Below are 26,607 nucleotides of genomic sequence, written 5' to 3'. Positions count from 1 at the left end.
TATATTTTTAAATCTTCCATTAGTAAATTTAAAAACTGACATTACGGCTATCTTTATTAATATTGACTATAAGAATTTATTCTCAGTTACATCAGATTTAAAATGAACTCAATATCCACCTAAAGTGCGTCATTGAAACGCTTTAATCGGGACATCTCGGGATTGTTTATCACTCTCGGAAGATAATAATAATAATATATAAAAAAAACGTGTAAACAGACTTGGAGAGATTCCAGCGCACTTAAACTGCTTAAACTGATCATATGTGGAAATAAGTGGAGACGTCAGCGCCGCTGGATGGCCAGCCGCCTCGCGCGCCTGACCGACAGCCCGGGCAGCCAATGGGAACGCAGCTCGACCCCCGCGGAGCGACCCTTAAATCCCACCGACGGGCGCTCGCGCTCCAGCAGATGGCGGCTTCCCACCTCGGCTCGAGACGCGGATAAACCGGGACGGCACGAGCCGGAGCGGCGCGGAGAAGGACTTTTTTACAGCGAGAAGAACCTGTGACCCCCCGCGTGGGAGCGACGCACGGAGCGGAGGGGGCTGACACCGACACGCACAGCCGCCGGAGGAGCCGCGCGGCCCGGATCAAGAAGTTGACTCTCCCCGGTGAAGGAGCGGACACGAGAACGCGTCTGAACGAGAGGTACCAAACTTCACAACTTTACGCACCTGTCTCCTCTTCATGTTGCTTTTATTTCAAGCGATATTTGAACTAGATGAATATTTTCTGCAATGACTAAAATGTTAACAAAAAGTGTGTCAATTTTGTCAAAGAACAGAAATATGAAGCTTATTGTACATTTAATAATTCTCAATTGAAACTCATTACTGACGTATTTTATTTTGCAGGCTGCAACAAATAATTTTTTGTTGTGAGCTTAATGAATATTTATATTCTGCATTTATGTTTTGCTTGTAAATTAAACTTTTCAAAGTAAAATGTCTGATGGGGCAGTATCTAAATTTCGGTAAAATGAAAGGGCTATAACGAGAATAAAATACTAATTCATGACCCAATTTCGCATATTTATTTTGCATAAAGAAAACATCCCTCGGTTTTCTTATATTCTCTAAAAGTAAACTTGACTCTTTTCGTTTTACCACGTGAAAGTTATAGGTTATATTATTTACTGTTTTTATTTTTACTGTGACACTTTATGGAAGAAGAACAATGTCTGCAGCAACATCTGGCCCCTCAAATACGTTTACTGAAGTGCAGCTAATAAAATGAATGTCTCTAAATTTAAGAGAAGCCCCTGACAGAAGTCCTCACGCCGACAGATCAAATCAAACCAAATCACAGATGCTCCTCGCCCTCTGACGGTTCAGCCTGTAGTGACACAGCAAAGAGCAGATTGTCGGCTCGACTCCTGCCCCAGAGGGCTATTAGCAAATAACATTTCTCCTCATTTGGCGGGGATCAAAGAGTTACACTGTACATGCCAATTTACATAATGATGGTTTGATAATCGAAGCATTGAGCAGCAGCCAGGAGGGCGCAGTGCCCGGAGCGCAGGCAGGCTGATGAATGACAATAACAGCCCGACGAGCTATTGTGGATTCTGAGTGTGATATGGGAAGGAGTTTATATTCTATAAATCCAGTGGTTAATTCAGATGAGCGGATGTTACAGTTCAGATTAGACTGCTGTGATATTGATTTTCTAAAGACCTTCCATCATTGTCATTGATTTTTTTACAGGTGACATTTATTTTATGAGCTGAATAAAACGCACAAACGACTTCACTGCAGTCAAAATCATACCGAATGCAGTTGAGGAAAAAATCACTGGCCTATTAAGAAAGTGTGCGCGCACGCCGGTGCGCGCCCGCGGGGACTCGAGCGCTTGCAGGGCTGGCCACCCGGTTTCACTGTACGTCCGTCCGTCCGTGTCAGCGGTGATGATAAATGGAGGGCCTCGCAGTCGAAACCTATTTGCACTTCCATTAGACGGGGAGCCAAATGGGGATCAACATGCATATTTTTACCCGCGGAGAAGCCATACATCTCAGCCAAAACGTTGCCCCGGGGCGATGGGATAAGAGGCCGCCAGAGAGAGGGGAAGGGGAGGAGGAGGAGGAGGGGGGAGGGAGGAGGGAGGAGGGGGGGGAGGGGGGCCCATTCAACTCAAATACTTGGGGGAGTAAAGTAAATGTTTAGCGAAGCACCTTCTGTCCCGGAGAATTAAACTATTCCCCACTGCCCTCTGATCACATTCATCAGCCGCCGCAGCCACTTAATAGGCTGGGAATGGGCACTGCGGGCACACACACACACACACACACACACACACACACACACACACACACACACACACACACACACAAAAATAAACAACAACCGACCACCCAGTGTATTCTGCTTTATAAAACAGGTTTAGTATATAATAGTTAATTATTATTATTATTATCGATAATAATAATAATATTAATAATAATAATAAATCAATTATATTCAGTAACCGTTTCCATTTGTAAATTTAAGCATATAAAATTTCACTATCGTTCAACATCATGACATGATTTTTAGGTGAAGAAGTGTAGTTTATCTTTATTTGAGCCATTTTTTTTTTTCTTACACTAAACGTCGCCAATTCATTTAAACAAACCCAGAAGAAAGAAGTAAAAGGACGACGTTTTGGCTCTTTCCAAAGTAGCTACTGTGTGAATTTTCTCTTCAAGTCCACGAACTTGCCCTTCTCCCAGGACACCTCCCTGTCACGCAGCAGGAAGATTTATATCTTTCCCCCGTGGTCCCGCTGTAATAGTTCTAATAACAGTTTGGGCCTCGGAGATATCCCTTCCTGTCAGCCTCCTTGCTACTAATACATATCTAATCGTGTCCTCCAGCGTTTCCTCTATGAAAATCTCGGTCGTGAAGGAGAAGTACTGAATCGACTTTTGGAAATTGGCACTTTGTGACAGACTGCCAAGAAATTAATGTATCCGTGTCTTAAAATATAAACGTGTTCACGCACATAGATTAATAGTAAATTATGCGAAATTACAATAAATGCATGATAAGTTTTGTTGTTATATGTTGCCAGAAGATCGGCGTCTAAAAATGCCTTGACGCATTTCCGCAATCAGGAATCTTCCATCCGGTTGCAGGTTTTCCCACCGAGACCCGGAACAAATCAGCTTATATTATATACTTTCCAACACGTTTCATCAGAGCCTTGATCTGTCAAAGCGACGTTTTCATCGGGGATTTGGTTTCTCCGGGAGCGCACACATTCATGAATAAGGCATCCGTCACGGTTCATTATAGGAACGAGTGATAATTACCCCAATTAAAAGTCTTTTGTATAATTAATGGATTGAGCAGAGCGATAATTGGATGTTAATGGATAACACTTTAGTCTGAGTGCCCACATTTAAATCTATTGGCCCTTGAGCGCGCGAGGACGCTGTCATTCACGAAAAATATATTAAAAAAAAAAAAAAAAAAGCGCGCGTGTCGCGGGATGTTTGAGATCACGTGCTTACCGTCTGTCTGTCTGTCTTTCTGTCTGTCGTCCCGGTCCGCAGGTAGCGGCCTCCCGCCATGCAGCACTACGGGGTGAACGGCTACTCCCTGCACGCCATGAACTCCCTGAGCGCCATGTACAACCTGCACCAGCAGGCCGCGCAGCAGGCGCAGCACGCGCCCGACTACCGGCCCTCCGTGCACGCGCTCACGCTGGCTGAAAGACTGGCTGGTAATTGAGTGCACGCTCACAAACACGCACACATTTTCTAGAACTTGTCTCAAATTAAAAAAAGGGAAAAAAAAAGGCGATTTCTTGCTGGAATTACTTTACATTTACACCATATTCTGTTGTATTATCGAATTTTTTGCGTATTAAAAATTCCTCATCATCGCATTACACTGCGGTGTGTGTGTGTGTGTGTGTGCGTGTGTGCTCAGTAAAATAAAACTTGCCGCTCGCCTTCTCTTCCAACGGCTGCGCATTTCAAGACATCATCCTGGAGGCTCGCTACGGCTCCCAGCACCGCAAGCAGCGCCGCAGCCGCACGGCCTTCACGGCGCAGCAGCTGGAGGCGCTGGAGAAGACCTTCCAGAAGACCCACTACCCGGACGTGGTGATGCGCGAGCGGCTGGCCATGTGCACCAACCTGCCCGAGGCCAGGGTGCAGGTAGGCCCGTCGTCCTCGTCACGTGACGCTGAAATATGACGCTCCAACACTGCAAAAATGGCCCAAGCTCAAAATCTTATCAAGTTCATCCATCTTGTCTCATCCTACTTGATTTAAATTTAAGATAGAGAGATTTATTTCTTGATTTTAAGTTCTCAACCTCTTTTTTTTTTTTTAAGAAACATTTACTTGCTGCATGGACAGATAATTTCACTAGTTTTAAGAGTAATTGTGTTACATTTAGTGTTGATATCTCATATTTGGGCTACCTTTTTTGCAGTGTAACGTGATTTTTAAGTAGAAGTCATCTTAATTCTATTTTTGCTAAATATGTTGGAATTTTTATGTGTGTGTTGAAATAGTTTAATTTCAAAATTCAATAAAACACATATTTTAAAGGAGAATATTGGCTGCTTAAAAACAGCTCAGGCAATATTGAAAATACTTCTTTGTCCTGCACTGAAATATATATTACACTGTATATCCAAATCAAATGAAAAGGTATAAATTCACATGCACATTTGCATGTTATACTTTTAATTCACTCTATGTATTTTTTAAAACACAGCTGAAATTCATTTGAAGAATTTATCACCGGTGTCGCTGCTGTTATTAAGTCAGTTCTTCTGTTTTTCTCTCAGGTTTGGTTCAAAAATCGCCGAGCAAAGTTCCGTAAGAAGCAGCGCAGCCTGCAGAAGGAGCAGCTCCAGAAGCAGAAGGAGGTGTCGGGAGAAGGAGGAGGAGAAAAGGAGGACACACCTCCCTCTGCCACTGTCCTCCCTGAGGCCCAGCTGCCCCCCCTGTCCGCCTCGTCCTCGTCCTCCTCCCTGGAGGCCGAGGGTCCGCTGGTCCGCCCCGTGCCGCTGGACATGGAGCTGAACGTCACGTCAGCGGAACATTCGGGCAGCGAGTCGGCGACGGAGGATAATGCCACGGATAAGGAGGACGAGGGCAAATCTCAGAGAGAGGAGCTGACGTGTGAGAGGGCAGTGACCCCGGGGGACGTGTCTCCTGGGTGCAAAAGACTCAGTCCTAAGCCCGGTAAGACCACAGAATACTCTGAACATTGAGCTAAATTCCTTTTTTTGCCTCTTAATTCACTGAGCAGCTGACTAATGAGAAATTTCCATGCTAACGACGACTCTCCTAATCCTCCTGCTGTCCAGATTCCCCTGCTGTGTCTCCGTCGGTGACGCCGTCCTCCTCCAGCAGCAGCCTGGCCGGCGCCCCGCTCTCCCAGAGCCACTCCTACTCCTCGTCCCCTCTCAGCCTCTTCCGCCTGCAGGAGCAGTTCCGGCAGCACATGGCCGCCACCAACAACCTGGTGCACTACCCCGCGTTCGACCTCGCCGCCCCGTCCACTCTCCCGTACCTGGGGATGAATGTTAACATGCCCCCGGCGCCGCTGGGCTCGCTGCCCTGCCAGTCCTACTACCAGTCCCTGTCCCACCACGCCCAGCAGGTGTGGAACAGCCCGCTGCTGCAGGCGTCCGCCGCCGGCGGCCTCGCCAGCCACAACAGCAAAACCACCAGCATCGAGAACCTGCGTCTGAGGGCCAAGCAGCACGCCGCCTCGCTGGGGCTGGACTCCATGTCTAACTGAGAGCCTCGGCCGGCGCGCCGCCCCACCCCACTGCATGTCCGTGTGACTGTGATAGCTCTTTAGGGATCAATATGCGCGCCTCTTCTGGGACAAACCGAGACGTCCCACAAGTAAAACAAGCCGCCGTGCGCCGGGACCGACGACACTTCACAGCTGTCCGTCTCGTCACGGCCTCTTCTGCAGCTCCACATCCAAAAGTGTATCAGCGGAAAAACAAAAAAACAAAATCCTCTCAAGACTCTGAACAGCGTGACGTTAAGATGCGACGATTCCAGTGAATGTTCAAAGGACAATGATGGTATTACTGAGACCTTGAATTAAGGTCGACGTATTCAGCCGACCTCGCCGGACCTTCTGAACGCCCTACATGTTCAAAAAATAGAAACAAAAAACAAATCACTGATAAAATGTGAACAGCTGATGATGGATGCACTCAGTTTAAAAGACAATGCAAATGATGTTTACAAGAATAATGTGAATAAATGAGGCACTTTGGAACGAATTAGGCTCGCTGGCCAGGAGGGAAAAAAAGGTATCACTCATGCAGTGAAGCAGTGTGGTGTTGTACATAGCATGTACTACATAACAGCGCATTAAAAAAAAAAAAAACAAGCCATGTTGTCCTCAACAGCATAATTAAAAGTGACTAATTTACCAGTTAAATGGCCAGTGATGTGCCACTTTGTACAGAGGCTGGCTCCATAATGAGAAAATGATTTCAGTGACTAAATTCTCGGAGCTTTTAATTACATTTTGCCCTGGGCTGAGGGAGCTGGGGCAAATGCAATTAAAAAACATGCATTACATATAAAATCAGAAGATCTGGACGGCGAAACAGCCAAGCAGCAAGATTCACACCACTTTGCATTGAATTGATTCCATTTCTGTCAGTACAAAGTGATGGGAAACGCACTGAGTCATCTGGTTAAGTATGGTCGACACATTTTCTGAATAATTACTCGAGCCTTAATTTTTTTTCTTGAGGAAACATGCTGCTTTTCATTGAAAGTCGCCGACTGTTAGCACTTGACAAGGAAAATCACACACATCTCTGAGGTTTTCTGTTAATGTGTTCTGGAAGATGATGTCTTCAAATGAAAAAAGCACATTATTTTAATATGTAAAATACAAAAAGACTATCTATTAATGTTTACTGGTAAGGTAATTGTAAAGTTCCTATTCTGTTGTATAGCTGATAATGGACTCGGAAGTTTCTCTGGCTGTCAGATTGTACCTGCTGAGCTCCTCGACAGCCCCGTCTGCCCCGTCCTCTCTCGCTCGATTGTCTGTTGCTCTCAGTTTCAATTACTATTTAAAATGTGCTTTTTATTTTATGGAATTAAAATGAAGAAGAAAAAAAAATCAATTACACAAATTTGGATTTGTAAAAAAACTAAACACTTCCATTTTTTTGCAACAATCCAGAGAGAAAAGAGGAAGAAAGTGAAGATATTACAGTGAATTATTGACCCGAGTCCTCTGTGTCCTGCTGTCTTGACTCTATTTGAGTTCTAGTGTTGTTTCCCATGCTGTTCCTGTCAGACGACCTGGTCCACTGGTAGATAGATTTATATCGGTGGTGGGAGGAGTGATTGGACCATTTTCAGTGTCTTTTCGTTTGCTCTTCCCAGTAATGTAGAGTTGAACTAGTGTTGTTGTAAAATAATTGCCAATAAAAAGAATTGCTTGAAGATGTTTATAATGAACACCTCTCTATCTGTGCTCACTGTTTACTAGAAAACATCTACGGCAAACAGTCCGAAATGGGTAAACGCAAGTTTTATTCTACACACAGGAGAAGTATTTAAGGTTTTCTCCATTTTAAATGAGGAAATATGGATATTGAGAAGAAAAGGAAATGGCAAAGTAAAGAGAAAGCATCCAAACACAGGATAAAGAAGGTTAAACGGAATGAGCAATTACAAATAAAATGTGTGAGAATTTGCCTCTTGACAGAGAGCACGAGACAAAAGAGAGAGAAAAAACACAACGTACACTAAAATATCTAAAAAAAAAAAAAAAAAAAAAAAAGAGACAAAAAACAAAAAGCGGCGTGGAGACATAAGGCATCCCCAATGAATAAGCAGGCCATTATCCTGAAGAATGGCAGCCCGGGGCCGTGATTATGCTGCTATTATATCTTTAACAGCATGGTTTGTCAAAACGCACAGACCCCCACCCAGCTCCCCTCACACACACTCACACACACAGACACACACACACACTCTCATGCAGGGCAGCGGGGCATCTCAGTTACATCCTCTGGAAATGTGCCCTTGCTCTTCCACACTAAACTTTACTTGCATTACAAGTACATCGCTCTGACTGTGTGACATTGTTCTGCTGTTAATTCAGTCGGCCTTGAATATATATTCCCACCTGTGTGTGTGTGTGTGTGTGTGTAAATAACTAACACTCCCTGGTTGCTCCATGGAGCGATTTCTCCACACGTTTATGAATGAACTGTCTCCAATAAGCAGATAGAGGATAATGATCCCAGCAGATCAGCAGAGTTAATGTGGGCCGAACGCCTCACCCTCACCTTGTTGTTTTTTATTACACCACATAAGAGTGTGTCCTCGACCAAGGGCGACTTGATCGTGTGACTGATAAGCCCGTGGTGTGGATATGCATCCAGACCGAATGTCCTTGTTATCCAGAGGAGGAATCTGTCCGGCGACATGGCAGGATTTCCTCCCGTGGGGCGCCGGTTGCGCAGAACATAACGACACTCTTGTTCCAAATGTTCTCTCTTTTCCTAACACCCATCCCCCGAACACACGCGCACACTCACCCTGGGGGGGTGAACGGGGAATGCTAGATTGTACCGCTGCAGGGTCAAGTGTGCTGAGCCCTCGATGCTGGATCAGGTGCTTCCGTCTCTTAACACTCAGGGCTGCACGTTCACCACCAGCAGCATCACCATCTGTTTGTAGGCACACACTGATCTCCATCGACTTCCCCTTAAGCAGGTGATCGTGTGTGTGTGTGTGTGTGTGTGTGTCAGTCTTGAAAATCCATCACCTGACTGGTAGTGGACACAGTCTGAAGCTATAAATCTAATATTCAGTCATTTTCACCCTGGAAGAAAAGATGCAGTCGATGCTGCTGAATGTTCTTATACATATTTCTAAAAACTATCAGAATGAGGAAATGGATGTGAGCTGAATTGAAGAAAACAGATAACTGAGAAAGTGGATTTTGGTATTACGTTTTTTTTACGGTTTGCAGCGAGTTTGTCATTTTATACATATTATAACTGCAATTTCTGATACATTTGAGTGTGAAGGTTTTACTTCAGCTCCATGAAACTAGCAAGGAATACATAAGTGCAGAAGAAGAGATAGTTAACATGCAGCAGGCCTAATATCCTGTGTTTATAATAGTAAAAAAAGATTAAGTGGCTCCATCTTAAATGTTCAATTTGCTGCTCCCATTAACATTTTTATCAGTTTCTCTTTGCCTCGATGGTTTCTGGCAAGTAGGTCTTACTTTAATTTCTCTCATAAAATGCATTTAAAAAGCTAATGATCACAATCAAACTGCACTAAAGAGGAGCCCTAAACATTTTCTACAAGAGTTGTTTTGTACCTGATCCACACAGGCCCACCAGCTTGCTCCTAGTGCTTTGACTCTCTTTCTCTGTTATGCACGCATGTGTGTGTGTGTGTGCACGCACACGCACTCGCACACACAGCCTTGGAGCAGGACCCCCACACAAAAATCACAGTGTACCATTCAATCAGTGCTTTTTCCCCCTCCTCTCCATGGTTCTCTTAAAGGTTTTAACCATGGCGAGAATGAAAAGTGCCAGCATTAGAAACCTTGGCCCATTGAGTAGGTGACAGGGTCTGCCAGAATATGATCCTAATCCTGTTTCCAGCATTCTTTTAGCCCAGTGGCATTGCCATTTCGCAGCATATTCTCTGAGCTGTCAGGCCCAGGGAAATCCCTCTAATAGTGCATTGCCCAGATACACATCAAAGCCCTCCTAGAAACCACCAGCATCAACTTGAAAGAGCAGGGATCACAAGTACAATCAGGCTCACACACATGCAAACAGCAGAACCCGGCCTCAAAGTCAGTGAGGTGGAAAAAAAAAAGAGAGAAAAGCAACTTGAACGTGTCCCAAAAACTTTACAGAAATAATTTAAATAGCTGCTATAACTGCAGATAACTTTCAGAATATGCATCTGAAGGAAATAAGTTACAGATCCAGAGAAACAAAGAAAAGAGTGATATGAAGAGGCAGACAACAGGTGGCTAAACTGTGTATCCAGGGCCACCCTCCTTTAGTTCCACTTCATCTTCCATTTTCTTCTTGTCCTTTTTCTCTTAAACACTCTGACTGCCATCTCGCCCCTCCCCGGGTAATCTTCTTAGAGAGAAGAAAACCCCCATTCTCTCTCTTCTTAATCTGGCTGCAGCCTAAACCTACGGCTGCATTTCCAATGTGGAGCGGCGGCGCTCTCAGCCGCTTCACGGAGCATCGGGGCTGTCTGAATGCTCAGATCACACACCCAAAACATGTCTGGTTTATGAAGCAATATGGAGGAGTGTGTGTGGACCGGGGGGGGGGGGTTAACACTTCCTGCTGTGAACCGCAACAGAAAAGTGCACGACTACATTACGTAACACCGTCAAAAGATATGAAAAAGGAAGTGAATGACAATATGAGATCAATAGTGTTATTTTCAGACCTGATAAAAAAAAAAAAGTCTAGACACACACACACACACACACACACAGGTACTCAAATGTTTAAATTACTTTTGAGACATTTTCTATTTAAGCTACCATCTTGAAAATTACTTTAAAAGCAAAGATATTGTCCCGGGGAAAAATCTGTCATATATTAAAGATTCAATGTGCTTTGTTAAGACTCATCCTAGTTTTCAAACAGTTCATTTGGTATATCCACCAGGTTTTTTTTTTTTCGTGTGTGTGTGTTACTCTCAATAATAAATCTCCCAAACTCTACGAGGAGTATTAGAGCTACTTGAAAAAAAGCTGAAAGACCCAACAGAAAAGTTCTTTAATACATGACTTGAACACAACATTCTGAGATCAGTGTATTTAACTTGAGGACCTGCTCGTATTTATTTGACCACTAATAAGTAAACTACAAAATCTTTACCTCCTGTGATTTTGATCAGTCTAGTTTGAAGCAGGTCGAACAGTGAAGCAGAGATTTCTCAAACCGATCACAACCCTCAAGAAATAAAGTGAAATGAAACAAACTTTTTACAACGAATTGTAAAAAAGTGTCACTGACTTTCATCTTGACATTGCAGTCCGTTGTAATAGAAATAAGTTTCAGAGCTGAACAGTGAAGACAGGAACAGCCTGTAATCTGAAGGAAGGCAGAAATCCTCCGGAGTGTTTCTCTGCTCGGCCTGTGGCTGCAGCATCCTGCTGGGCTCCGTCTGCACGGAGCATCGCTAACAAAGACCCCCACTGCTGAAATCTGCTCTCCCACCGCTTCTGGGGATCAGGTCTGATCTTCACCTCTGGGCTGGAAGCACCACAGCAGGAACGCCGGCGTCCGCTTTAAACACACAAAACCTCGGCGCTGCCCTCCACGTGAGGCTTGACAAAACACACAGACATCACCGTTCACCTCGAACAGCTGAAAACACACATTTCATACTGTGTTTTGATGTATGGAGCATAATACTGATGTGTACAGGGAGATTAATTCTCATGCTGCTGTGATTTGAGGTGAAAGAACCAGACTATTACAGTTTTTTGCATTTTTATTAACAAAAAAAATGTAACACAACAGAAGCTAGGTTGTGTTGTTAAATCCATAATATTCATCTTTCTAATACACAGCATGTCTCCCTAACACAGGCTTACACACAGGGACACAAATGCACAGCGCTTCATTGGATAATTCAATAATAAAGCAGGCAGCCATTCGCGTCTATAGACAGGAGGAATAGAGAGTAACTCATCTCTAACAGTCTGCCGTCTCCTGAGTGTTAAAACATGTAAATTTATGGAGGAGCCCATAGGAAACACATATTTACAATACGTTTAGGTAATCACAAGATATGCGGAGAGGCATTCAGGGCCCTGGGGACGAGCGCAGTCAATACAAAAATAGTTTTTATGTGTCATTAATTCCCTCTGCATTCCCCGATACATCCCCCTTTTACCGCAGTAATACAGTAATCACTCACAATCGCACAGGAAATTATCTGCACTCATCTGTGGAATAAAAAAGCGGAGGGGCAAAACGGGGCGAGCCATCCCATTTTAGTTCTCTGCTGCCTCTTTAATGTTCATCTGGGAGCCGCATGGCTGCCGTCCGTCCCCGTACGGGGATGGGAGTCGGCTCCAGCACTTGGAGCAGCTTAATGACAGTGGGATGTGGATGGAGGATTCGTTAGACACACACACACACACCTTTTTCACGCTACATTTCCTGGCCAGGACAACATAAAGGGTCATCGGCGGTGTGATGGAAAAAGAGGCACCTCTCGCTACATATTAGGCTGCGATAAGAGGAAACATTTGGACTCTGAGCGATGCCAATGCAAAACAGAGTCGATCCAGCTCCAGTAATGAAAGGTGCGCATATTCAGATGTGAGAAGCCAAATGGTCAAATCAGTCATTACCTGTCTGTTCATTATGTCATCCTTCCACAGAGACGCACGCCGCTTTATTAGGCAAAGCCATCAAACCTGATGAATACCCAAGGAAACAAGTCAAAGCCCATTTCCAGAGCTGAGTTAAAGAGAGCTGGTAATTCTGATGGAAATCTGTGTTTCACTCTGCAACATGAAATATCACCTCTATGCATGATTCACAGTGCAGGAGGACAGACATGCTGGAGCTCCCGCCATCTTCACCCACACAGGTTTAGTGTCCTCTAGTGGGCACAGAGGTTACAGGATAAATTCACTCTTTATCTGCTGTTGACACCTACGGGGCGAACGGGAAAGTGCAGCTCAGTGCTTTCCTGAAGCAACGCCCTCAAGGTCCCGTTACATCAACTGGACAGGTGATTCAAACTCTGTGCAGAACAGTTTAATGTCTCAGCAGAGACAATCCCAGCTCCAGAGTCTTTGTTTTCCCCCCGCAGCTCAGCAGTGCCCAGTCTAAGTCAGCCTCCTCAGCTTGCACATGTAAATAGGCCCAAAGTTTGAGGTTAAATGTGGGAGAACCATCTCACCCAGGCGCAGGTCGGGAGCGAAGTAAAAAGTGTTTTGGAACATTTGTGTGAGCGGTCGGAGACTGACAACCTGGAGGCGGACAGGATCGGGACAAAAACATCATTAATAATTTACTCTGATGTAAGTTTCTATAAAAGAACCTCTTCATGGTGAACAGCAAAAAGTTGTTTGTGTTTTTAAAGCTTAGGGGTCTTAAATAACTTCACATGACCAGTCACGTGATGCCCTCCATGTAAGACACAGCCACTGCTGGAGCTTCCAGGAGAACCTTGTCTGGTTGATGGACAGTCATGCTCCACTAAACCACCTGACGCAAAGGCTGTGAAATTTATTTTATATATGCTGATCTGGTTCTTTCAATGAAGTTTTCATTTCTTTAAACAGGTAATGTGTGTGGCCTGTGTTCTAGAGCCATAGACATTGCACTGTTTTTTTTCCTGTTTCATTTTTCTGTTATTGCCTACGTTTAACAGCACTGATATTTTGAGACAAAGCTCCCCGATGGAACGATGACTTGTGTTGTATTTTATCTTTTCTGATCAATCAGCTGTGTGGACTTCAAATTGCTCAAAAATGTCGAGCCATCGTTCTTCACAACTAATTTTGTTCTGACAAAATATTAAAAGTCAGAAAATGTAATTAAAATACACCAGGACAGAGAAACCTGTGGATTTGACCACCAAACAGAATCAGAAAGCCTGAATTCATTACCAGTACTACAATGAGTTTACATAGCGTGGGGCTCACTGGGCGTTTGACTCACCTGAAGTTGGATGTCGTGGTTCTCTCGAGCGACAAAAACAGCCTGTTCAACCACACTTTGGTTCTGGCTTTGAGAGAGTGTGCAGGTGGAGTAAAGGATCTCTCCACCTGGACACGCTGCTTGTATTCCGGCTCTGCAGGAAAAAAAAAAAAAAAAAAAAGAAAGAACCATTTTCATCATATTGTTTAGCTTTGAAGTGAAACTGCTCATAGCATAATGTTATCTTGGATTTATCGGCACTCACAGCAGCAGCTCCGCCTGCAGCTGAGGGAGCCTCCGTCTTTCACCGATCCGGTTCTTACTGAATATATTGTTGTCGTCCTCCATGAGCGAGTGTCTGTCTGTGGTGCAAGGGACGTCAACGAGTACCTGAGCCCAGATAAAAAGGCGGAGGAGGACACGGAGTCAGTGGACACACCTTTTCAACTAGCGCCAATCAGGAAATCTCAACAGGAGAGAGCAGCTTACTCTGTCAAAGGTGTTCCTTTCAATGTCACCCCATTGTGTGCCATCAAACGAGGTGATGCGCAGCTTCTCATTTGTTAAAAACTCCTTTGGAACATAGCTGTTGAGAACCTTCCGGAGTCGCATGGTCCGAGAAACAGATGCATCGTTTACACACAAAAAACCTTGAACACAAACAGTGGACGATTTACGGATGACGAAGATTTATCAACAGAGGAAGAAAGAAAGAATGGCTTTGCATGAAGTGAATGTGGACAGAAAGAGAGAAGAGCGTCCACTCACTGATGGACTGGGTCTGAAGCAAAGCCAGGGTCTTTCCTCCTGGAGCAGCGCAGAGGTCGAGCACGTTGTGGCCTTCCTGAACATCCAGTGCCAGACAGGGCAGCACAGACGCAGCGTCCATCAAGTAGTGACTCAACAGGCCGCACAGGTCTGGCCTAAAGAGTGAAACGCACACGACGATCAGATGACACCTTAGTGAGCGATCCCGTCATCAGGCAGGGAGGATGAGTTCTTCCTCACCGAGCAGGCTGGAATCGTGTCACGTCTCCTCGTGGAAACACGAAACACTGGATGTTGGGGCTCAGCTGAAGGCCAGATGGCTGCTGACCATCGGAGTCAGCAGTGGATTCCTCCACACACCCGACCTCAGGTTTTTCATTTGTGCACCGCAGCTCACCCGCTGAGGAAGATCAAACTGCAGTGAGTCCCTAACAAATGTTCTGAGCAACATTTAACACAGTTTCTCATTTTCCTGTTAAGTCATTTAGCTTATAGTGTCCTTACAAAAGAAACATGTTACACAGAAACATCTACCTTCTTCATCTCTGTAACTGATGAAGTCTGAGCATCCTTGGCTCTGGAGGTCTTCCAAAACATTGTGGTTTGAGAAATGGTTGAGCAGAGCTCCGTATTTTCTCTCTGACAGGAGAGCAACTCTGACCGACGGCCAGATCTTCCCCAGCTGGCCACTGTAGGTGGCATCAAAGTGCTGCAGCGCCAGGCGGGTCGGTGGGTGTTTGACTCGCGTGGCAGCCTGGAAGGAAAAGAAATATAAATGTATTTATATAGCATCATTCAGACACAAGGCTGACACAGTGCTTTACAATAAAAAATAAAGGAAATACATTAAACCAAGGTGAATGAAATTATGAAAAGGCATAAACAATAAATAAATAACTTTAAGATAAAGGTGGTAAAATATGTAAAAACCTATTTTATAATGGAGGGCCTGAGCAAATTGTTTTCAGGCCTAATTTAAAGGGATACTTCAACATTTTGGCAAATTGGCCCATTTAGCGCAATTCCTTAGTCATTTCGAACAGCATACTTACTTTTTTTGTGAGGGTGAGCTATTGTTTATTCAGAGGTGAGTTGGGGAAGGTTTTCGGGACGGACACAATGGAAGTGGATGGTATTTTTGGTTCCCCTCATCAAACTCATCAAATACACAATCCGACAACCCCAAAACACTTTGGTGGACACGTTATAATCCGCACATTCATCACTACACTGTGGAACACCAACAAATAATATTGTAGCGTTACGACACTGAAGCAAATACTGGGAACTACTTTTTCTTTTGAAATCACTACGCCCAGATGCCATGTTTAGTAAGTAGTTCCGTCTTAGCAATCTTCGCATAAACAACTCAATCTCATAATTTCGCATTAATATTTCACAGCGTAGTGAATGTGCAGATTATAACGTGTCCACCAAAGTGTTTTGGCGTTGTTGGATTGTGTATTTGATGAGTTTGACGAGGGGGAACAAAAATACCGTTCACCTCCATTGTGTCCGTCCCGAAAACCTTCCCCGACTCGCCTCTAAATAAACGCCTCACTCGCCCGCACGAAAAAAGTAAGTATGCTGTTCGAAATGACAAAGGAATTGCGCTAAATGGGCCAATTTGCCAAAATGTTGAAGTATCCCTCTAAAAGACACAGTGTAAGCAGTCCTCAGAGTTTGTTTGACTAAAAGCTGTTTCACTTGTCTGCATCAGAATCTGACAATACTAAACCTCTTCCTAAACATCTTAAGAGTCTCAGTGTTTCAAATTCTACAGGTAAATCTGATAAACATTAAAGCTCAAACCACTTTTAACTGTTTTAGACAAAAAGTAAGATTCTGAAGACAATCATTTGACACAAGTAGCTTGGGTGTGATGTGCTTCAGTCTCTTTGTGTCGCAAGGATAAACAATACAATGACTACCTTAAATTATTGTAATATTTATAATTTTAAGTGTCCTTTTGTAATTAAGAAGATTCTAAAATGGTGAAACATCATACATGTGTCATAACATTTTTAGCTAAGAATCTCTCATCTTAAACGCTGGAATTTAACAGTTACGAAATGCCAATTTATAGAGTCAACACTGAGTAAATTTAGCAAAATCCTGATCATTTATTTTCATGTCAGACACTTTTCCAAAAGGCACGTGCACATTTATTGTAGAGAAATTCAAGGGCTTTTAGACGATGCGTTCCCTATAATCTGTAAAATAACCTAAAATAATCTTTTCAAAAGCTTGGTTGGTTCGCGTCTCCGGTACGTACCCATTTCTCCTTCACCCGGTTTCTTCTGGGCGTTAAACTTCTTAAATCTTTGACTTTTCTCAGCAGCAGCCTGCAGTCCACCATCAGCGCCATCTCTACGTGTAACCTCTACTTCCCTCCGACTTCGCCTCGATGTCCAAAACAACAGTTCCGTACGTTGAACTCTAACAGCGGGTGGGCCTGCACGTGACATATTCGATGCTGATTGGCTAAAAGAGACTTCAGTCATATATTTAGCCAATAGAAAGCCACTTCCGGCGAGTTCTTGTCGTAGTTTCCGACGGATGACCGACCTCGAGTCCTCAGCCAACCTCTCCTATCGCAGCGCCGCCGCGGAGCCGTAGACACATTCTTCGGTGTTTTTGTGTCATTTCAAAGACATTAATCATGGTTTTCGAGAGGAAGATGCTCACGTACGGAGACCCCGATGACGAGGTACGGAAACGTGAGGATTATGTGGCTTTAAGCCGCTTTGCAGGGGCATGTGTGCGGTTACCTAACTGTGCGGCGAATCCTTACTAGTTCATTTTAAATTAGATTTATTTATAGCTAATATGACTGACAGATACATGTTTTACGAAGTGTTAGAAATCTGAGGTTTAAGAGTCTGTAGAATTGTTGTTCTGTCACTGACCTCCGATGTCACTCTCATCTCACCGGTAAGTTGCGCTGGCTGCCCTCCGACACAGAGACCCGGCTAATGTTTAGCTATCCTTGACACACCGAGGTAAAATCACCGCATCGCATTTTCATGTTAAACTTTACACCCTGGTCAACGCTTTGAGCTATCAGTGATCAAAGTTTATGATGATTAAAAAAAAATATTTTAAATTGACCCTAGTTCAGAAAAAAACAAACCCATGTTTTGGCTATGTGTATTAACTTTCATCGGTCTCTTGTTAGAGCTCGTTATGCCGAGTAATCCGTATGTGGATGGATGGAAAAGTATATTTCCCCCCGAATATATATGCATGAATCGAAAGTATTTGAGTTTGATCGTCACATAACGGAAGTGATAATTCAGATGCAGACTTCAAGATCTCCTCATTTTTAGGGGAAGTTACTTTCAACACTGATTTCCTTCTCATAAACTTCTTTTTTTGAGTCAAAGTTAAATTAGCTTTTTCAGACATGTCACTCTTGGAAGCCTTGGAAACCTTGTTATCAATGCTTCATTTCCAATATCAATCAAGCCTTTACTTCTCCTGAAGCAGTTCAGATATATCAGAAATGAAACATACGCATTAATAGCATAATTGTTCAGAAACTGCAAGTCTTTATTTTTGCATATATGGATACCGTTTTGTATCTGATTTCTTTATAAATGTATATTTTAAACTCGCTGATCTTCATATGGACTAGATTTAATGAGCGAAATCATCTTAATGTCACATATGTTGCTAATAACCAGGAGGAAGATGCACCTGGTGAGGAAGAAGAAGAGGAGGAGGAAGAGGAAGAAGAAGAAGAAGAGATGGTGGTAAGTTTCTCTATAGTAATTATGAATGAATATTCACTGCAGACAAAAATCACCTTGTACATCCATCCGAAGACATGTGCACTGGTTCCATGAAGCCCTGTCAGGACTCCAGGTGCTTTTTAATAAACCTGATGGCTTTCATAGTGTTACAGTGTCTTTTTTTTCCCCCCCAGTTTTGCATCCTAGATAAATGGAAAAAATACCTGCAATCATGTATACCTGCTCATGTATATGTATGCATGCTGATGCAAAAATTCATAGTCAAAAAATTTAATCCAACCAACTTCATTGTTTTGTCCTCCAGGACCCTTTAGAAACGATACGGGCGAAGTGTGAGCAGACCGAACACTGCGTGCACTACAAGGAGCGCCTGGAGGCCTGTGAAGCTCGGGTCGGCTCCAGATCCAGCACAGAAGAGGAATGCACAGAAGAACTCTTTGACTTCCTGCATGCACGAGACCATTGTGTAAGGAGGATTTATGAAATGCGTGGCATCATTCCCCTGTTGTATTTTCTCGCACAAGCCCACTACAGAAAATGGGCTGCCTTTTATGTGATGGTGTTAATTTTTTTTTGTCTTCTCTCTTTGCAGGTTTCACACAAGCTGTTCCACAATGTGAAATGATGTGCATGCCCTCACCTCCCCAGATTAGAGTCTATTTAACTGTTAAACAATGTAAAATACTCGGTTCCACCCTGAAATCCAGGAAAACCTTCAGTGTGTATTTGTCAAGGTTGTTGCTACGATGTGTTGTTGGCACTTAATTTCAACAGTTAATGCAAAGAAAGACTCAGACTGTCATGTTTTAATGTGGTTCTGATGTAACGGCAAGATCACTGCTCCAACAGGGCTTTACCTCAGGCTCCGTCGTGGATTTTTTTTTCTGGATGAGAAAATAAAGGTTTTCTTTGGTTTCCACTTGAGTTGTCTTCGTGTTAGATTTATTTAATGAAGAAAAGTTTCTAAAAAAACTTAAGTGCTCTTAGTTATGAGAACTCATATCGTGTATTCGTCATGTTTACTGGACACAATGATGAGCAGCTTCTGGGAATGTGTAGTAAAAGTAACTCAAGTCATTTTGTCTGCAACAGGTGAAATGGATTGAACCGTCTGCCGCAAAGTGTAATTTTTCAACTAAGATCTTCTGTAAAGTTCTTGGAGTCACTAGTTGCCTCCAGGTTGTATCATATATATTATTCTGCATATTTGCAGGCCAGTATGTGAACAACCATTATAATTCTGTTTTTATTATTGCATTGGAGCTTTAATGAAAAATGTTCAAACATTGTGACTTTCTCAAAAATCAGAGTAAGCCTGATTTTTAGTGTTTTAAGATGAAAATTTGGAGAGAATTATGAGCAAGTGACCCGACAGATTTGACAGCTGAATACTCGGTGTTAATGACACCTAAAGGGGTTCCTTGCTTCTCAATAACTGCCGAAGTGAAGAGTTTAATTGATATCGATTACCTTCAAAGAATAAAATGTGATATTTTACTGGACATCTTTCTACATCCACCTCTTGTGGTGTCCAAGCGTTTACATGGCCTCCTGATAAGAGCGTTAGGGTTAACACAGCAGGTTTAACTGTACACTTGTAGCGCTGCCAGTTCCTACATTCCCTTCTCAATTTGTCCGGTTGTCCTTTTACAGTTATCGCCACTCCTGCCTCATTAGGACGATTCCCCCAGTTTGAGTTTGGACCCTGGTGTGTGTGTGTGTGTGTCTGTGTGTCTGTCTGTATCTGTGTGTGTGTGTGTGTGTGTGTTCATCCTGCAGCTGCATGAGTTTTCTCCAGGTGCTCTGATCTCCTTCCACAGTCCAGTCATGGTGAGGTCATGTTGACTTCTTGTGGTTGTCTGCGCCTCTGTATTTGTCTTGTGAAGAACAGGTGACCTATCCAGGATACCCAGCCAATAGTCCAGTAGGACACCTCCCCCCCAAGATCCTGAATTTGATTGAGTGTTATAAAGATAACATCACATCAACAGAGGGCCACAGTAACGTGCACAGACAGAAAACTCCAGTGGTAATCCCATGTTGCACTAAGATGTGAAGCTTGGACCTTCATCTCCCATAACATTTAAATCAGCAGATGACAACATATTAGAGTTGTTTATGGACTCAAATTTTATTTGAATTCATGTGCATTCATGATTATAAATAAGCCTTTAAAAATAACTGAAAACAAAAGTTACAGTATTGACCAGATGGTGGCAGTGTGACTCCAGACACAACCAGTGTTAAAAAAAAAAAAAAAAAACAGATCTGTGAAGTAGATCATCACTGCACAGACAGCATTCCTCATGCACACAGTGCACACCTTCCCATCATTAACACACACTCTCATCCTCACCACACATTTTCTTTGTTGCGGTTGTCTAGAAAGTCGTCCATGGAGGCCTGCAGAGAGCCGCAGACAGGACAGTTTGTCAAGAAGTCTTTTCTAAAGCACCCTCGTGTAATTACTCGCCGTATATAATGAAGCTGAAAGCTGTAATTTAGTGCACTCAGCAGTAGTATGATGCATTTCAGGATATATTCATGGAGGCACTCACCTGCGTGAGCAGCCGCTCCTTTCTTAGTTTCTTGTAGAAGATCAGAACATCTGGATCTGCGCGGACAACATGGGGGTCGAAATCCATGACCCTCAGACCCTCTAGACTCCGAGCCCGGGACAGGGCTACGTACGCCTGGCCGCTCTCAAACACTCGAGCCAAAGAGATTTCCACACAGTCCAGTGTCATCCCCTGGCAGCAAAAAAAAAAAAAATACAGTCAGTACACCTGATCTTACAAAGGGGGGAAAGGCAGCTGAGTCAATTCACACATCTGAGCAGAAATAAAAGTCCGATTGTTGTGCATCTTCTGTGTATTTTTCCATACTTTTTATCCAAACACTGAAAACTGTATCAGACTGGAGAGAACGTACTGGCAGAGCTCTAATTTTACAGCTTTAAAGCCACCGGAGAAAGCCCCATTCACCTCCAACTTAGTTTTAACAATCACCGATTTCCTCCAGTGAGAGGGAGAATGATTTTTCTGCCGCTGCACTTCTGGAGATCAAACCCTGGCCTCATCCTGTCAATGAAATCCCCACCTATGACCCTCATTTCCCTTACCGAGCCAATTTCTGAGTCTAAGACCAGGAGTCTATTGTGACAACAGGAGAGAAGCTGCTGGCTATACAGAGTATAATAATGTATAATGTGTCATTATTCCTCTGAAGGATCCTAATTTTCCCACATTGGGTTATTTCTCAGATCTGCTCAACTTATGCAACAGTGACATTGAGCTCTCTTTCTGCTTGTGAAATCCCACAGCGAGGATGAGTTAGTGACAACATACAGAAGTCACACATGAAGAGGAGCTATAGACCCTTTAAAACAGACAGACTGCAGCACGAGGCATCAGACTTCTTTCAGTGTGTTTGTATTTGCAGTGGCTGACAAAAACTCTAAATCAAGTCATTCGTTACAATTTTGATGTATTTCACAAGAAAAGAGGTCAAAGCTATTTCTACCGATCCGTTCCACTCCAGATCAGACCGTCGCCCTTCGTCTGGCAGGACGGCTGTGAGTCTGCGCTCCTACCTGGCTCTTGTGGATGGAGATGGCCCAGGCCAGTTTGAGGGGCAGCTGCTGCCGGCTCAGGACGACCCCCCCGGCGGACTTGAACACCCAGCGCTCCAGCTTCAGCACCTCGGTGACGCCGCACAGGAACCGCACCCGTGGGAGTCCTGAGAAAACAAGTCATGAGTCACTATCTTTACATGTCAGAAAATAGCCTCACTGTTCGAACATGTAGGACATTTTGTAGAATTATTGGTGATTTTAGACAAAGACATGATGTGATAAAGTGAAAAAACCGACCCTGTTTTCCAGAGTCAAAAGCCACCACGACCCCTCGCGCTCCGTTGACCAAACCGCGGGCGACGTCCAGGTTCTTTGTTAGCATGACCTTTAAAACACGAGCATGACCCAAAGAATGAGATTGAAACTGCTCGAAACGCAGCAGGAATTACCTGTCAAAGTGCGGACGTACCTGAGCTCCCACTTTGAGCTGGATGAGCCGACTGACAGGACTGTGAGCGTCGATGGTCCGCACTAGTGCTGGATCGCTGTCCACTGCTTCAAAGACACGCACCGACCCTGCAGGACAAAGAGATGATCATTCCAGAGGCTAAACTGAACGATAAATGTCTGGAATATAAATTATATTCTCCGAGTCATGCGTGAGAACATGGAAGCTGACTACAGGTTTATTCTCGCTACTGCTGGGCTTCAAAAGCACATATCAGAGGAGGGAAAAACACAGATCACAACACAATCAGCCCCCTGCTGAGGCGGACTGGAGGAGAGGAAACAGGGCGCCATGACTGAGTGAAACTGCAGGTACTAAATTTGCCCGTTTTCACAGCAATTCACAGCAATTCACAGCCAGGCAAAAGACAGAAATGCGACCTGGCAGCTGCTGGAGCTTGTTCTGGTTGGTGAGCTCCACGTCGTCCTTGTGCGTGCACAGCCTGGTCGCCAGAATCCCGTCCCTCTCGATCTGATGGTAGGCGCTGTTGATCAGCCTGGCCGTGACTTCCTCCGTCACCCTGGATCGCGTTGATTGATAAAGAACATTTCCCTCAGAAAAACACTTCCTGAACGAAAACCTCGATAGACCTGGCATCCAAAAAACATCCAAAAGCAAAAGAACGTGTGTCTGAGTCAGGAAACCACACACACACACACAGGAAGAACATGCAAAGCCCACACTTCAAGGTTCCCAACAGACTGAATAAACAAAGACTTGCTGTGAGGCGAGAATACCGACACCCACGCTACTGGCTGACTGGAGGACAGCAGAACCAGTACACCTACTGTTGTGGGCATTAAACACAGATCCAAACGACATGCTGGTTATTTTACCTGCCCACTCTCACCGCCTGCAGGAGGGAGATGAAGGTCTGATCCGTCTGTCTTCGCACTTCCGTTAACTCCATGTTGACCTGGATGACCTTACGCCAACTCCTGGCCTGAAGGTTCCCAGAGCAGAGAAGGTGTGTGTTCGTTTTTAATTTTCCCAACAACAGCCGTAAACGCTCTCCAGGAAATGAGCCTGGGCTCTGCGCGCAGATTCTGACGCGTGAACGGCGGAAACCATTACAAGTGAATCCAAGCATCCGTGTGCAGTAATGACTCACATGCACTTTGAGCAACCTCTTCATATTGTGTTTTAACACGGCACAAAAAGAGACGCACTCACCACCTCAACGCACCTTTTACACCCAGTATGGCAAAAACTATGTTCATTCACAGATAAATAAAATGTCTTTTTGGTTTTGATCAAAGCACTAGCACCTTTTGCAGAGCAGCTGGATTCACCGAGGAGCTTCAAATGTCCTTCTTTTCCATTATTCAGGGACACAAACACACAGGGTGTGTGGAGACTGTTGTTCTGACCTGGAAGCAGAAACTGGCCTTTTCCTTTCCCCTGGAAACCGGAGGCAGCTGAAGGAAGTCGCCACACACGATGAGCTGGATGCCTCCAAACGGCTGGGTGGATCGCCTCACCGACCTGCGGGCGTGAAGCACAGTCTGTGAAAACGCCGAGGCTCCAACAGGCTTTTAATTCATTTCAAAATCATACTGCAGGAGTCGTCTTCCAAATGGTGAACTTTCTCAATAACAGTCAAGAGAAAAGTCTTTTGGAGGTCATGAGGTAGTTTGGAGCACTCACAATGCAGAGCATGAAGTGTCTTCAAACAGTAATGATTTCCTGGAGTTACTTTGAATTTGAGGTCAAATGCATATGAAAACATGTCCATAAAGCTCCACGCATCTTTATTAAAACAGATTAATCTTAAGTTTTTTTTTCCTAACCAGACTAATGAAAGACAGTTTTTCTCCATGAGTCACTCTCTGAATTATGCATCAGCTTCTTCCCTGCGGTGTCTGTGTGATTTTACCCAGTGTCGTCACACACACACAAAACCCTTTTTGAGCTCGGCCATATTGAAAACAGCAATCAAATCTGAGCCATCAAGCAAATAAGAGAAACCACCTTTGTTTGTTCAGCCAGAATTAAATTGGAGTGAACTGTTTTGTTATTGCTCAAGTACATGAAGAGTCCATTTAATCTGGTATCCCTGAAACAGCAGATCTGTGCAAGAAATTAAAATATTTAAATTAAATGTGTAAAACTCCAAATCTCAACACAAGGTGCCAGTTCTGAATGAGCTCAGGGTTCAGTTAAAAAAAAAAAATCATCCTTTTAGATAAACGCACATTAAAAATAAATAAATAAATAAATAAATCAGAGGAATTTTTATTTTTCCACACCTCGCTATGCCAATATGTCAAATGAGCAGAATCGTTATAACACAGGAAAATAATAAAGCAAAAATCCTAACTGTAGAAGATAGTTCTGAAGTAAGAAGCGTTTTGATTTCTGCTGATTTACACTGCCAAGCTGTGAATCATCTCCTCACCTGGCCACTGATTCCAGCTTGTCAAAAAACTGGGCCTCCACCATGGAAACCTCATCGATGATCAGGTGTCGGCAGCTGGTCCAGTGCTGCAGCACCCCGGGCCTCTGAGCCAGCTCAATACACTGCTCCAGAGGGGCAGAGCCGGAACCGATGCCTGGAAATGGCAAGGATACCATGATGGAGAGGCAGATGGCCGGAGGACACGGAAATGAATAAACACAGCCATTAAGTTTCTGCAGAATATTCAGATTTAATTAAAAACGTCACTTAATCTTTTTTTTTTTTTTTTAAGAAAAAGTTGGAATTAAGGACTCAAAATAAAAACTATCCAGACATACTGCCATTTAAATGCTGCAACTTCATGTTTTCTTGACATTTTCATTTCTGCTCATTTTACAAATATTTGATTCAAAATGAGAAATTGACATTAAATTCAGTAAACAATAGTGATGCTGGAGAGATCTTTCACACTATGATATTTTACATTAAAGACAAAGAAAAACAACAACTGTGATTTAGATTTGCCCTTTTCTGACACACAATGAATGATTTACCAGCAAAGCTGTGCAGCGTTGTTCCTCCAATGTGACAGGCAGCGACTCCTGTACTGGCTGTGGCAAAGGTGCTTTTTGGTGGGAGAGAACCAATAATTCTTTTGAGCAGGAAGGACTTGCCTGTACCTGAAAAACACAGAAGGTAAGAACAATTATGCCACAATACTGCTATAAAAAACAAGGTAAGCATTAAAGAAAGCATGTAAGTCTTTTACCTGCACTTCCAGTAAAGAAGACATTCCTGCCACTCAGCACAGCACTGAGAACAGCAGCCTGCTCTTTATTCAGCTTACGGATTGGCAGAGATAAGATGGGCTTTTTACTGGGGTTGCCCTTCACCTGAAATAATGAAGAAAAAAGCTGTGATATAATAAATGAAAGATCCTTACAGTGTGCATCATTGATCCATGAAGAAGCAGTATTAGGGCTATCATATTCATTATTGCATATAATACAGTTTCAAACTATAAACCCTAAAATGATGCATTGTAATGAGGAGAGCTCAGGTGCTGTGCAGAACTCACTGGGCTGAAGTTACAGTCACTCCTGGATCGTTTGACCTGCTGTCCAGGGCCTGCAGCGGGCTTCCTGTTAGAGCAGTCAGTCAGTACATTAGAGGCCGCTTTGCTCCGCAGCTCGTTGACCTTCTGGATGTCCTTCTGCTGCAGGGGGCTGATGGACTCGAAGCTGCGGGGCAGCCCCGCTTTGAGCTTCTCTCGGTCAGTCAGGGGCTTGACGCTCCTCCAGGCCTGGTGTTTGATGCTCAGGGTCTTCAGGAAGAGGCTCAGCCGGTCCGGTGGGCAGTTGGAGATGAGCACCTGCAGGTTTTCAGGCAGCAGTTTGATGGTGCATTTCCCATCTCTGGCGAATTTGTGGAAAAGCTTGAACTCCTTCAGATGGTAGCTTTGCGGGACTTTGCCGTCGTGCACGCGCAGGATGATCTCCTGGAACTCGTTTCGGCCCAGGATGACCGAGGCTTTGCGGATGACCTGCCTCCGGGTGGCCTGGCCGCAGCCGTCCAGCTGCTCCACCGCCACGCAGCACTGCAGCTCGGCCCCGTCAGCTCCAGACGACATCGCGTCAGCTCTGAGCCAAACACAAACACAAACACATCCAGAAACAGACTGGCTTCACTTGTGTGAATATTTATTAAATTCAGCAGGTTGACAAGAGAAACAACGAAAATCCACCGCTGCTGCTGCTGTTTCACTGATTGAACGCAAACTTTCAGATCGCGCTACTTTTAAACTTGACAACGCGATTATCAAACATAATTAATGTTGACATCGCTAAACTCAACACGTACCTTAATCTTCAATCGGTTGAAATCGTGATCTTTATCTTTTTGACCGGCTGAGCCGCTTCCTGCCTCCGCTGC

The 26,607-nt window shown here is 44.0% G+C and overlaps 4 protein-coding genes across 5 annotated transcripts; 2 read left to right on the top strand and 2 right to left on the bottom strand.

Moving 5' to 3' along the window:
* The first annotated feature begins 3,540 nt into the window (after positions 1-3,540).
* dmbx1a (diencephalon/mesencephalon homeobox 1a) lies at positions 3,541-5,755 on the top strand. Its single transcript, XM_030115216.1, has 4 exons — positions 3,541-3,706; positions 3,967-4,145; positions 4,787-5,186; positions 5,312-5,755. The coding sequence occupies exons 1-4, from the start codon at positions 3,553-3,555 to the stop codon at positions 5,746-5,748; spliced, it is 1,170 nt and encodes a 389-aa protein (XP_029971076.1). The 5' UTR covers positions 3,541-3,552; the 3' UTR covers positions 5,749-5,755.
* A 5,752-nt stretch (positions 5,756-11,507) lies between these two features.
* On the bottom strand, positions 11,508-16,811 carry nsun4 (NOP2/Sun RNA methyltransferase 4). 2 transcript variants are annotated; one of them, XR_003933456.1, is made up of 9 exons: positions 16,716-16,811; positions 14,975-15,194; positions 14,681-14,840; positions 14,441-14,595; positions 14,162-14,322; positions 13,938-14,062; positions 13,694-13,826; positions 12,548-12,999; positions 11,508-12,438 (listed from the first exon to the last, which is right to left on the bottom strand). XR_003933456.1 is itself a non-coding variant. In XM_030115402.1 (8 exons), the coding sequence occupies exons 1-8, from the start codon at positions 16,806-16,808 to the stop codon at positions 12,856-12,858; spliced, it is 1,191 nt and encodes a 396-aa protein (XP_029971262.1). In that variant the 5' UTR covers positions 16,809-16,811; the 3' UTR covers positions 12,376-12,855. The 2 variants fall into 2 exon arrangements, 1 of the variants encoding a protein (XP_029971262.1); XM_030115402.1 differs by having other exon boundaries at positions 12,376-12,999.
* A 174-nt stretch (positions 16,812-16,985) lies between these two features.
* LOC115405722 (cytochrome b-c1 complex subunit 6, mitochondrial-like) lies at positions 16,986-19,119 on the top strand. Its single transcript, XM_030115403.1, has 4 exons — positions 16,986-17,150; positions 18,127-18,195; positions 18,500-18,661; positions 18,788-19,119. Exons 1-4 carry the CDS (start codon positions 17,103-17,105, stop codon positions 18,818-18,820), a joined length of 312 nt encoding a protein of 103 aa, XP_029971263.1. The 5' UTR covers positions 16,986-17,102; the 3' UTR covers positions 18,821-19,119.
* A 1,295-nt stretch (positions 19,120-20,414) lies between these two features.
* Positions 20,415-26,607, bottom strand: pif1 (PIF1 5'-to-3' DNA helicase homolog (S. cerevisiae)). The gene is made up of 13 exons (XM_030115401.1): positions 26,536-26,607; positions 25,754-26,315; positions 25,445-25,568; positions 25,230-25,355; positions 24,676-24,829; positions 23,648-23,762; positions 23,114-23,220; positions 22,658-22,797; positions 22,239-22,345; positions 22,067-22,154; positions 21,788-21,933; positions 20,754-20,945; positions 20,415-20,598 (listed from the first exon to the last, which is right to left on the bottom strand). The coding sequence occupies exons 2-13, from the start codon at positions 26,303-26,305 to the stop codon at positions 20,548-20,550; spliced, it is 1,902 nt and encodes a 633-aa protein (XP_029971261.1). The 5' UTR covers positions 26,306-26,315; positions 26,536-26,607; the 3' UTR covers positions 20,415-20,547.

This window comes from Salarias fasciatus, chromosome 18 (genome assembly GCF_902148845.1).
Source record: "Salarias fasciatus chromosome 18, fSalaFa1.1, whole genome shotgun sequence".
Taxonomy (NCBI): domain Eukaryota; kingdom Metazoa; phylum Chordata; class Actinopteri; order Blenniiformes; family Blenniidae; genus Salarias; species Salarias fasciatus.
Note: the sequence above shows the minus strand (reverse complement) of the source record. Positions and strands in the feature narration are given on the sequence as shown.

Excerpts from the sequence above, each read along its gene's own strand:
- dmbx1a (XM_030115216.1), top strand. The coding sequence starts at position 3,553 with ATGCAGCACTACGGGGTGAACGGCTACTCCCTGCACGCCATGAACTCC. Across the intron at positions 3,707-3,966 it reads GCTGGCTGAAAGACTGGCTG|ACATCATCCTGGAGGCTCGC; the intron begins GTAATTGAGTGC and ends GCGCATTTCAAG. Across the intron at positions 5,187-5,311 it reads AAGACTCAGTCCTAAGCCCG|ATTCCCCTGCTGTGTCTCCG; the intron begins GTAAGACCACAG and ends CCTGCTGTCCAG.
- nsun4 (XM_030115402.1), bottom strand. The coding sequence starts at position 16,808 with ATGGCGCTGATGGTGGACTGCAGGCTGCTGCTGAGAAAAGTCAAAGAT. Across the intron at positions 14,063-14,161 it reads AAAGGAACACCTTTGACAGA|GTACTCGTTGACGTCCCTTG; the intron begins GTAAGCTGCTCT and ends ATCTGGGCTCAG. Across the intron at positions 13,827-13,937 it reads CTGCAGGCGGAGCTGCTGCT|AGCCGGAATACAAGCAGCGT; the intron begins GTGAGTGCCGAT and ends TTTTTCCTGCAG.
- LOC115405722 (XM_030115403.1), top strand. The coding sequence starts at position 17,103 with ATGGTTTTCGAGAGGAAGATGCTCACGTACGGAGACCCCGATGACGAG. Across the intron at positions 18,196-18,499 it reads AAGAAGAAGAAGAGATGGTG|GACCCTTTAGAAACGATACG; the intron begins GTAAGTTTCTCT and ends TTTGTCCTCCAG. Across the intron at positions 18,662-18,787 it reads TGCATGCACGAGACCATTGT|GTTTCACACAAGCTGTTCCA; the intron begins GTAAGGAGGATT and ends CTCTCTTTGCAG.
- pif1 (XM_030115401.1), bottom strand. The coding sequence starts at position 26,305 with ATGTCGTCTGGAGCTGACGGGGCCGAGCTGCAGTGCTGCGTGGCGGTG. Across the intron at positions 24,830-25,229 it reads AACGCTGCACAGCTTTGCTG|GCATCGGTTCCGGCTCTGCC; the intron begins GTAAATCATTCA and ends TGCCATTTCCAG. Across the intron at positions 20,599-20,753 it reads AGGAGCGGCTGCTCACGCAG|GCCTCCATGGACGACTTTCT; the intron begins GTGAGTGCCTCC and ends GGCTCTCTGCAG.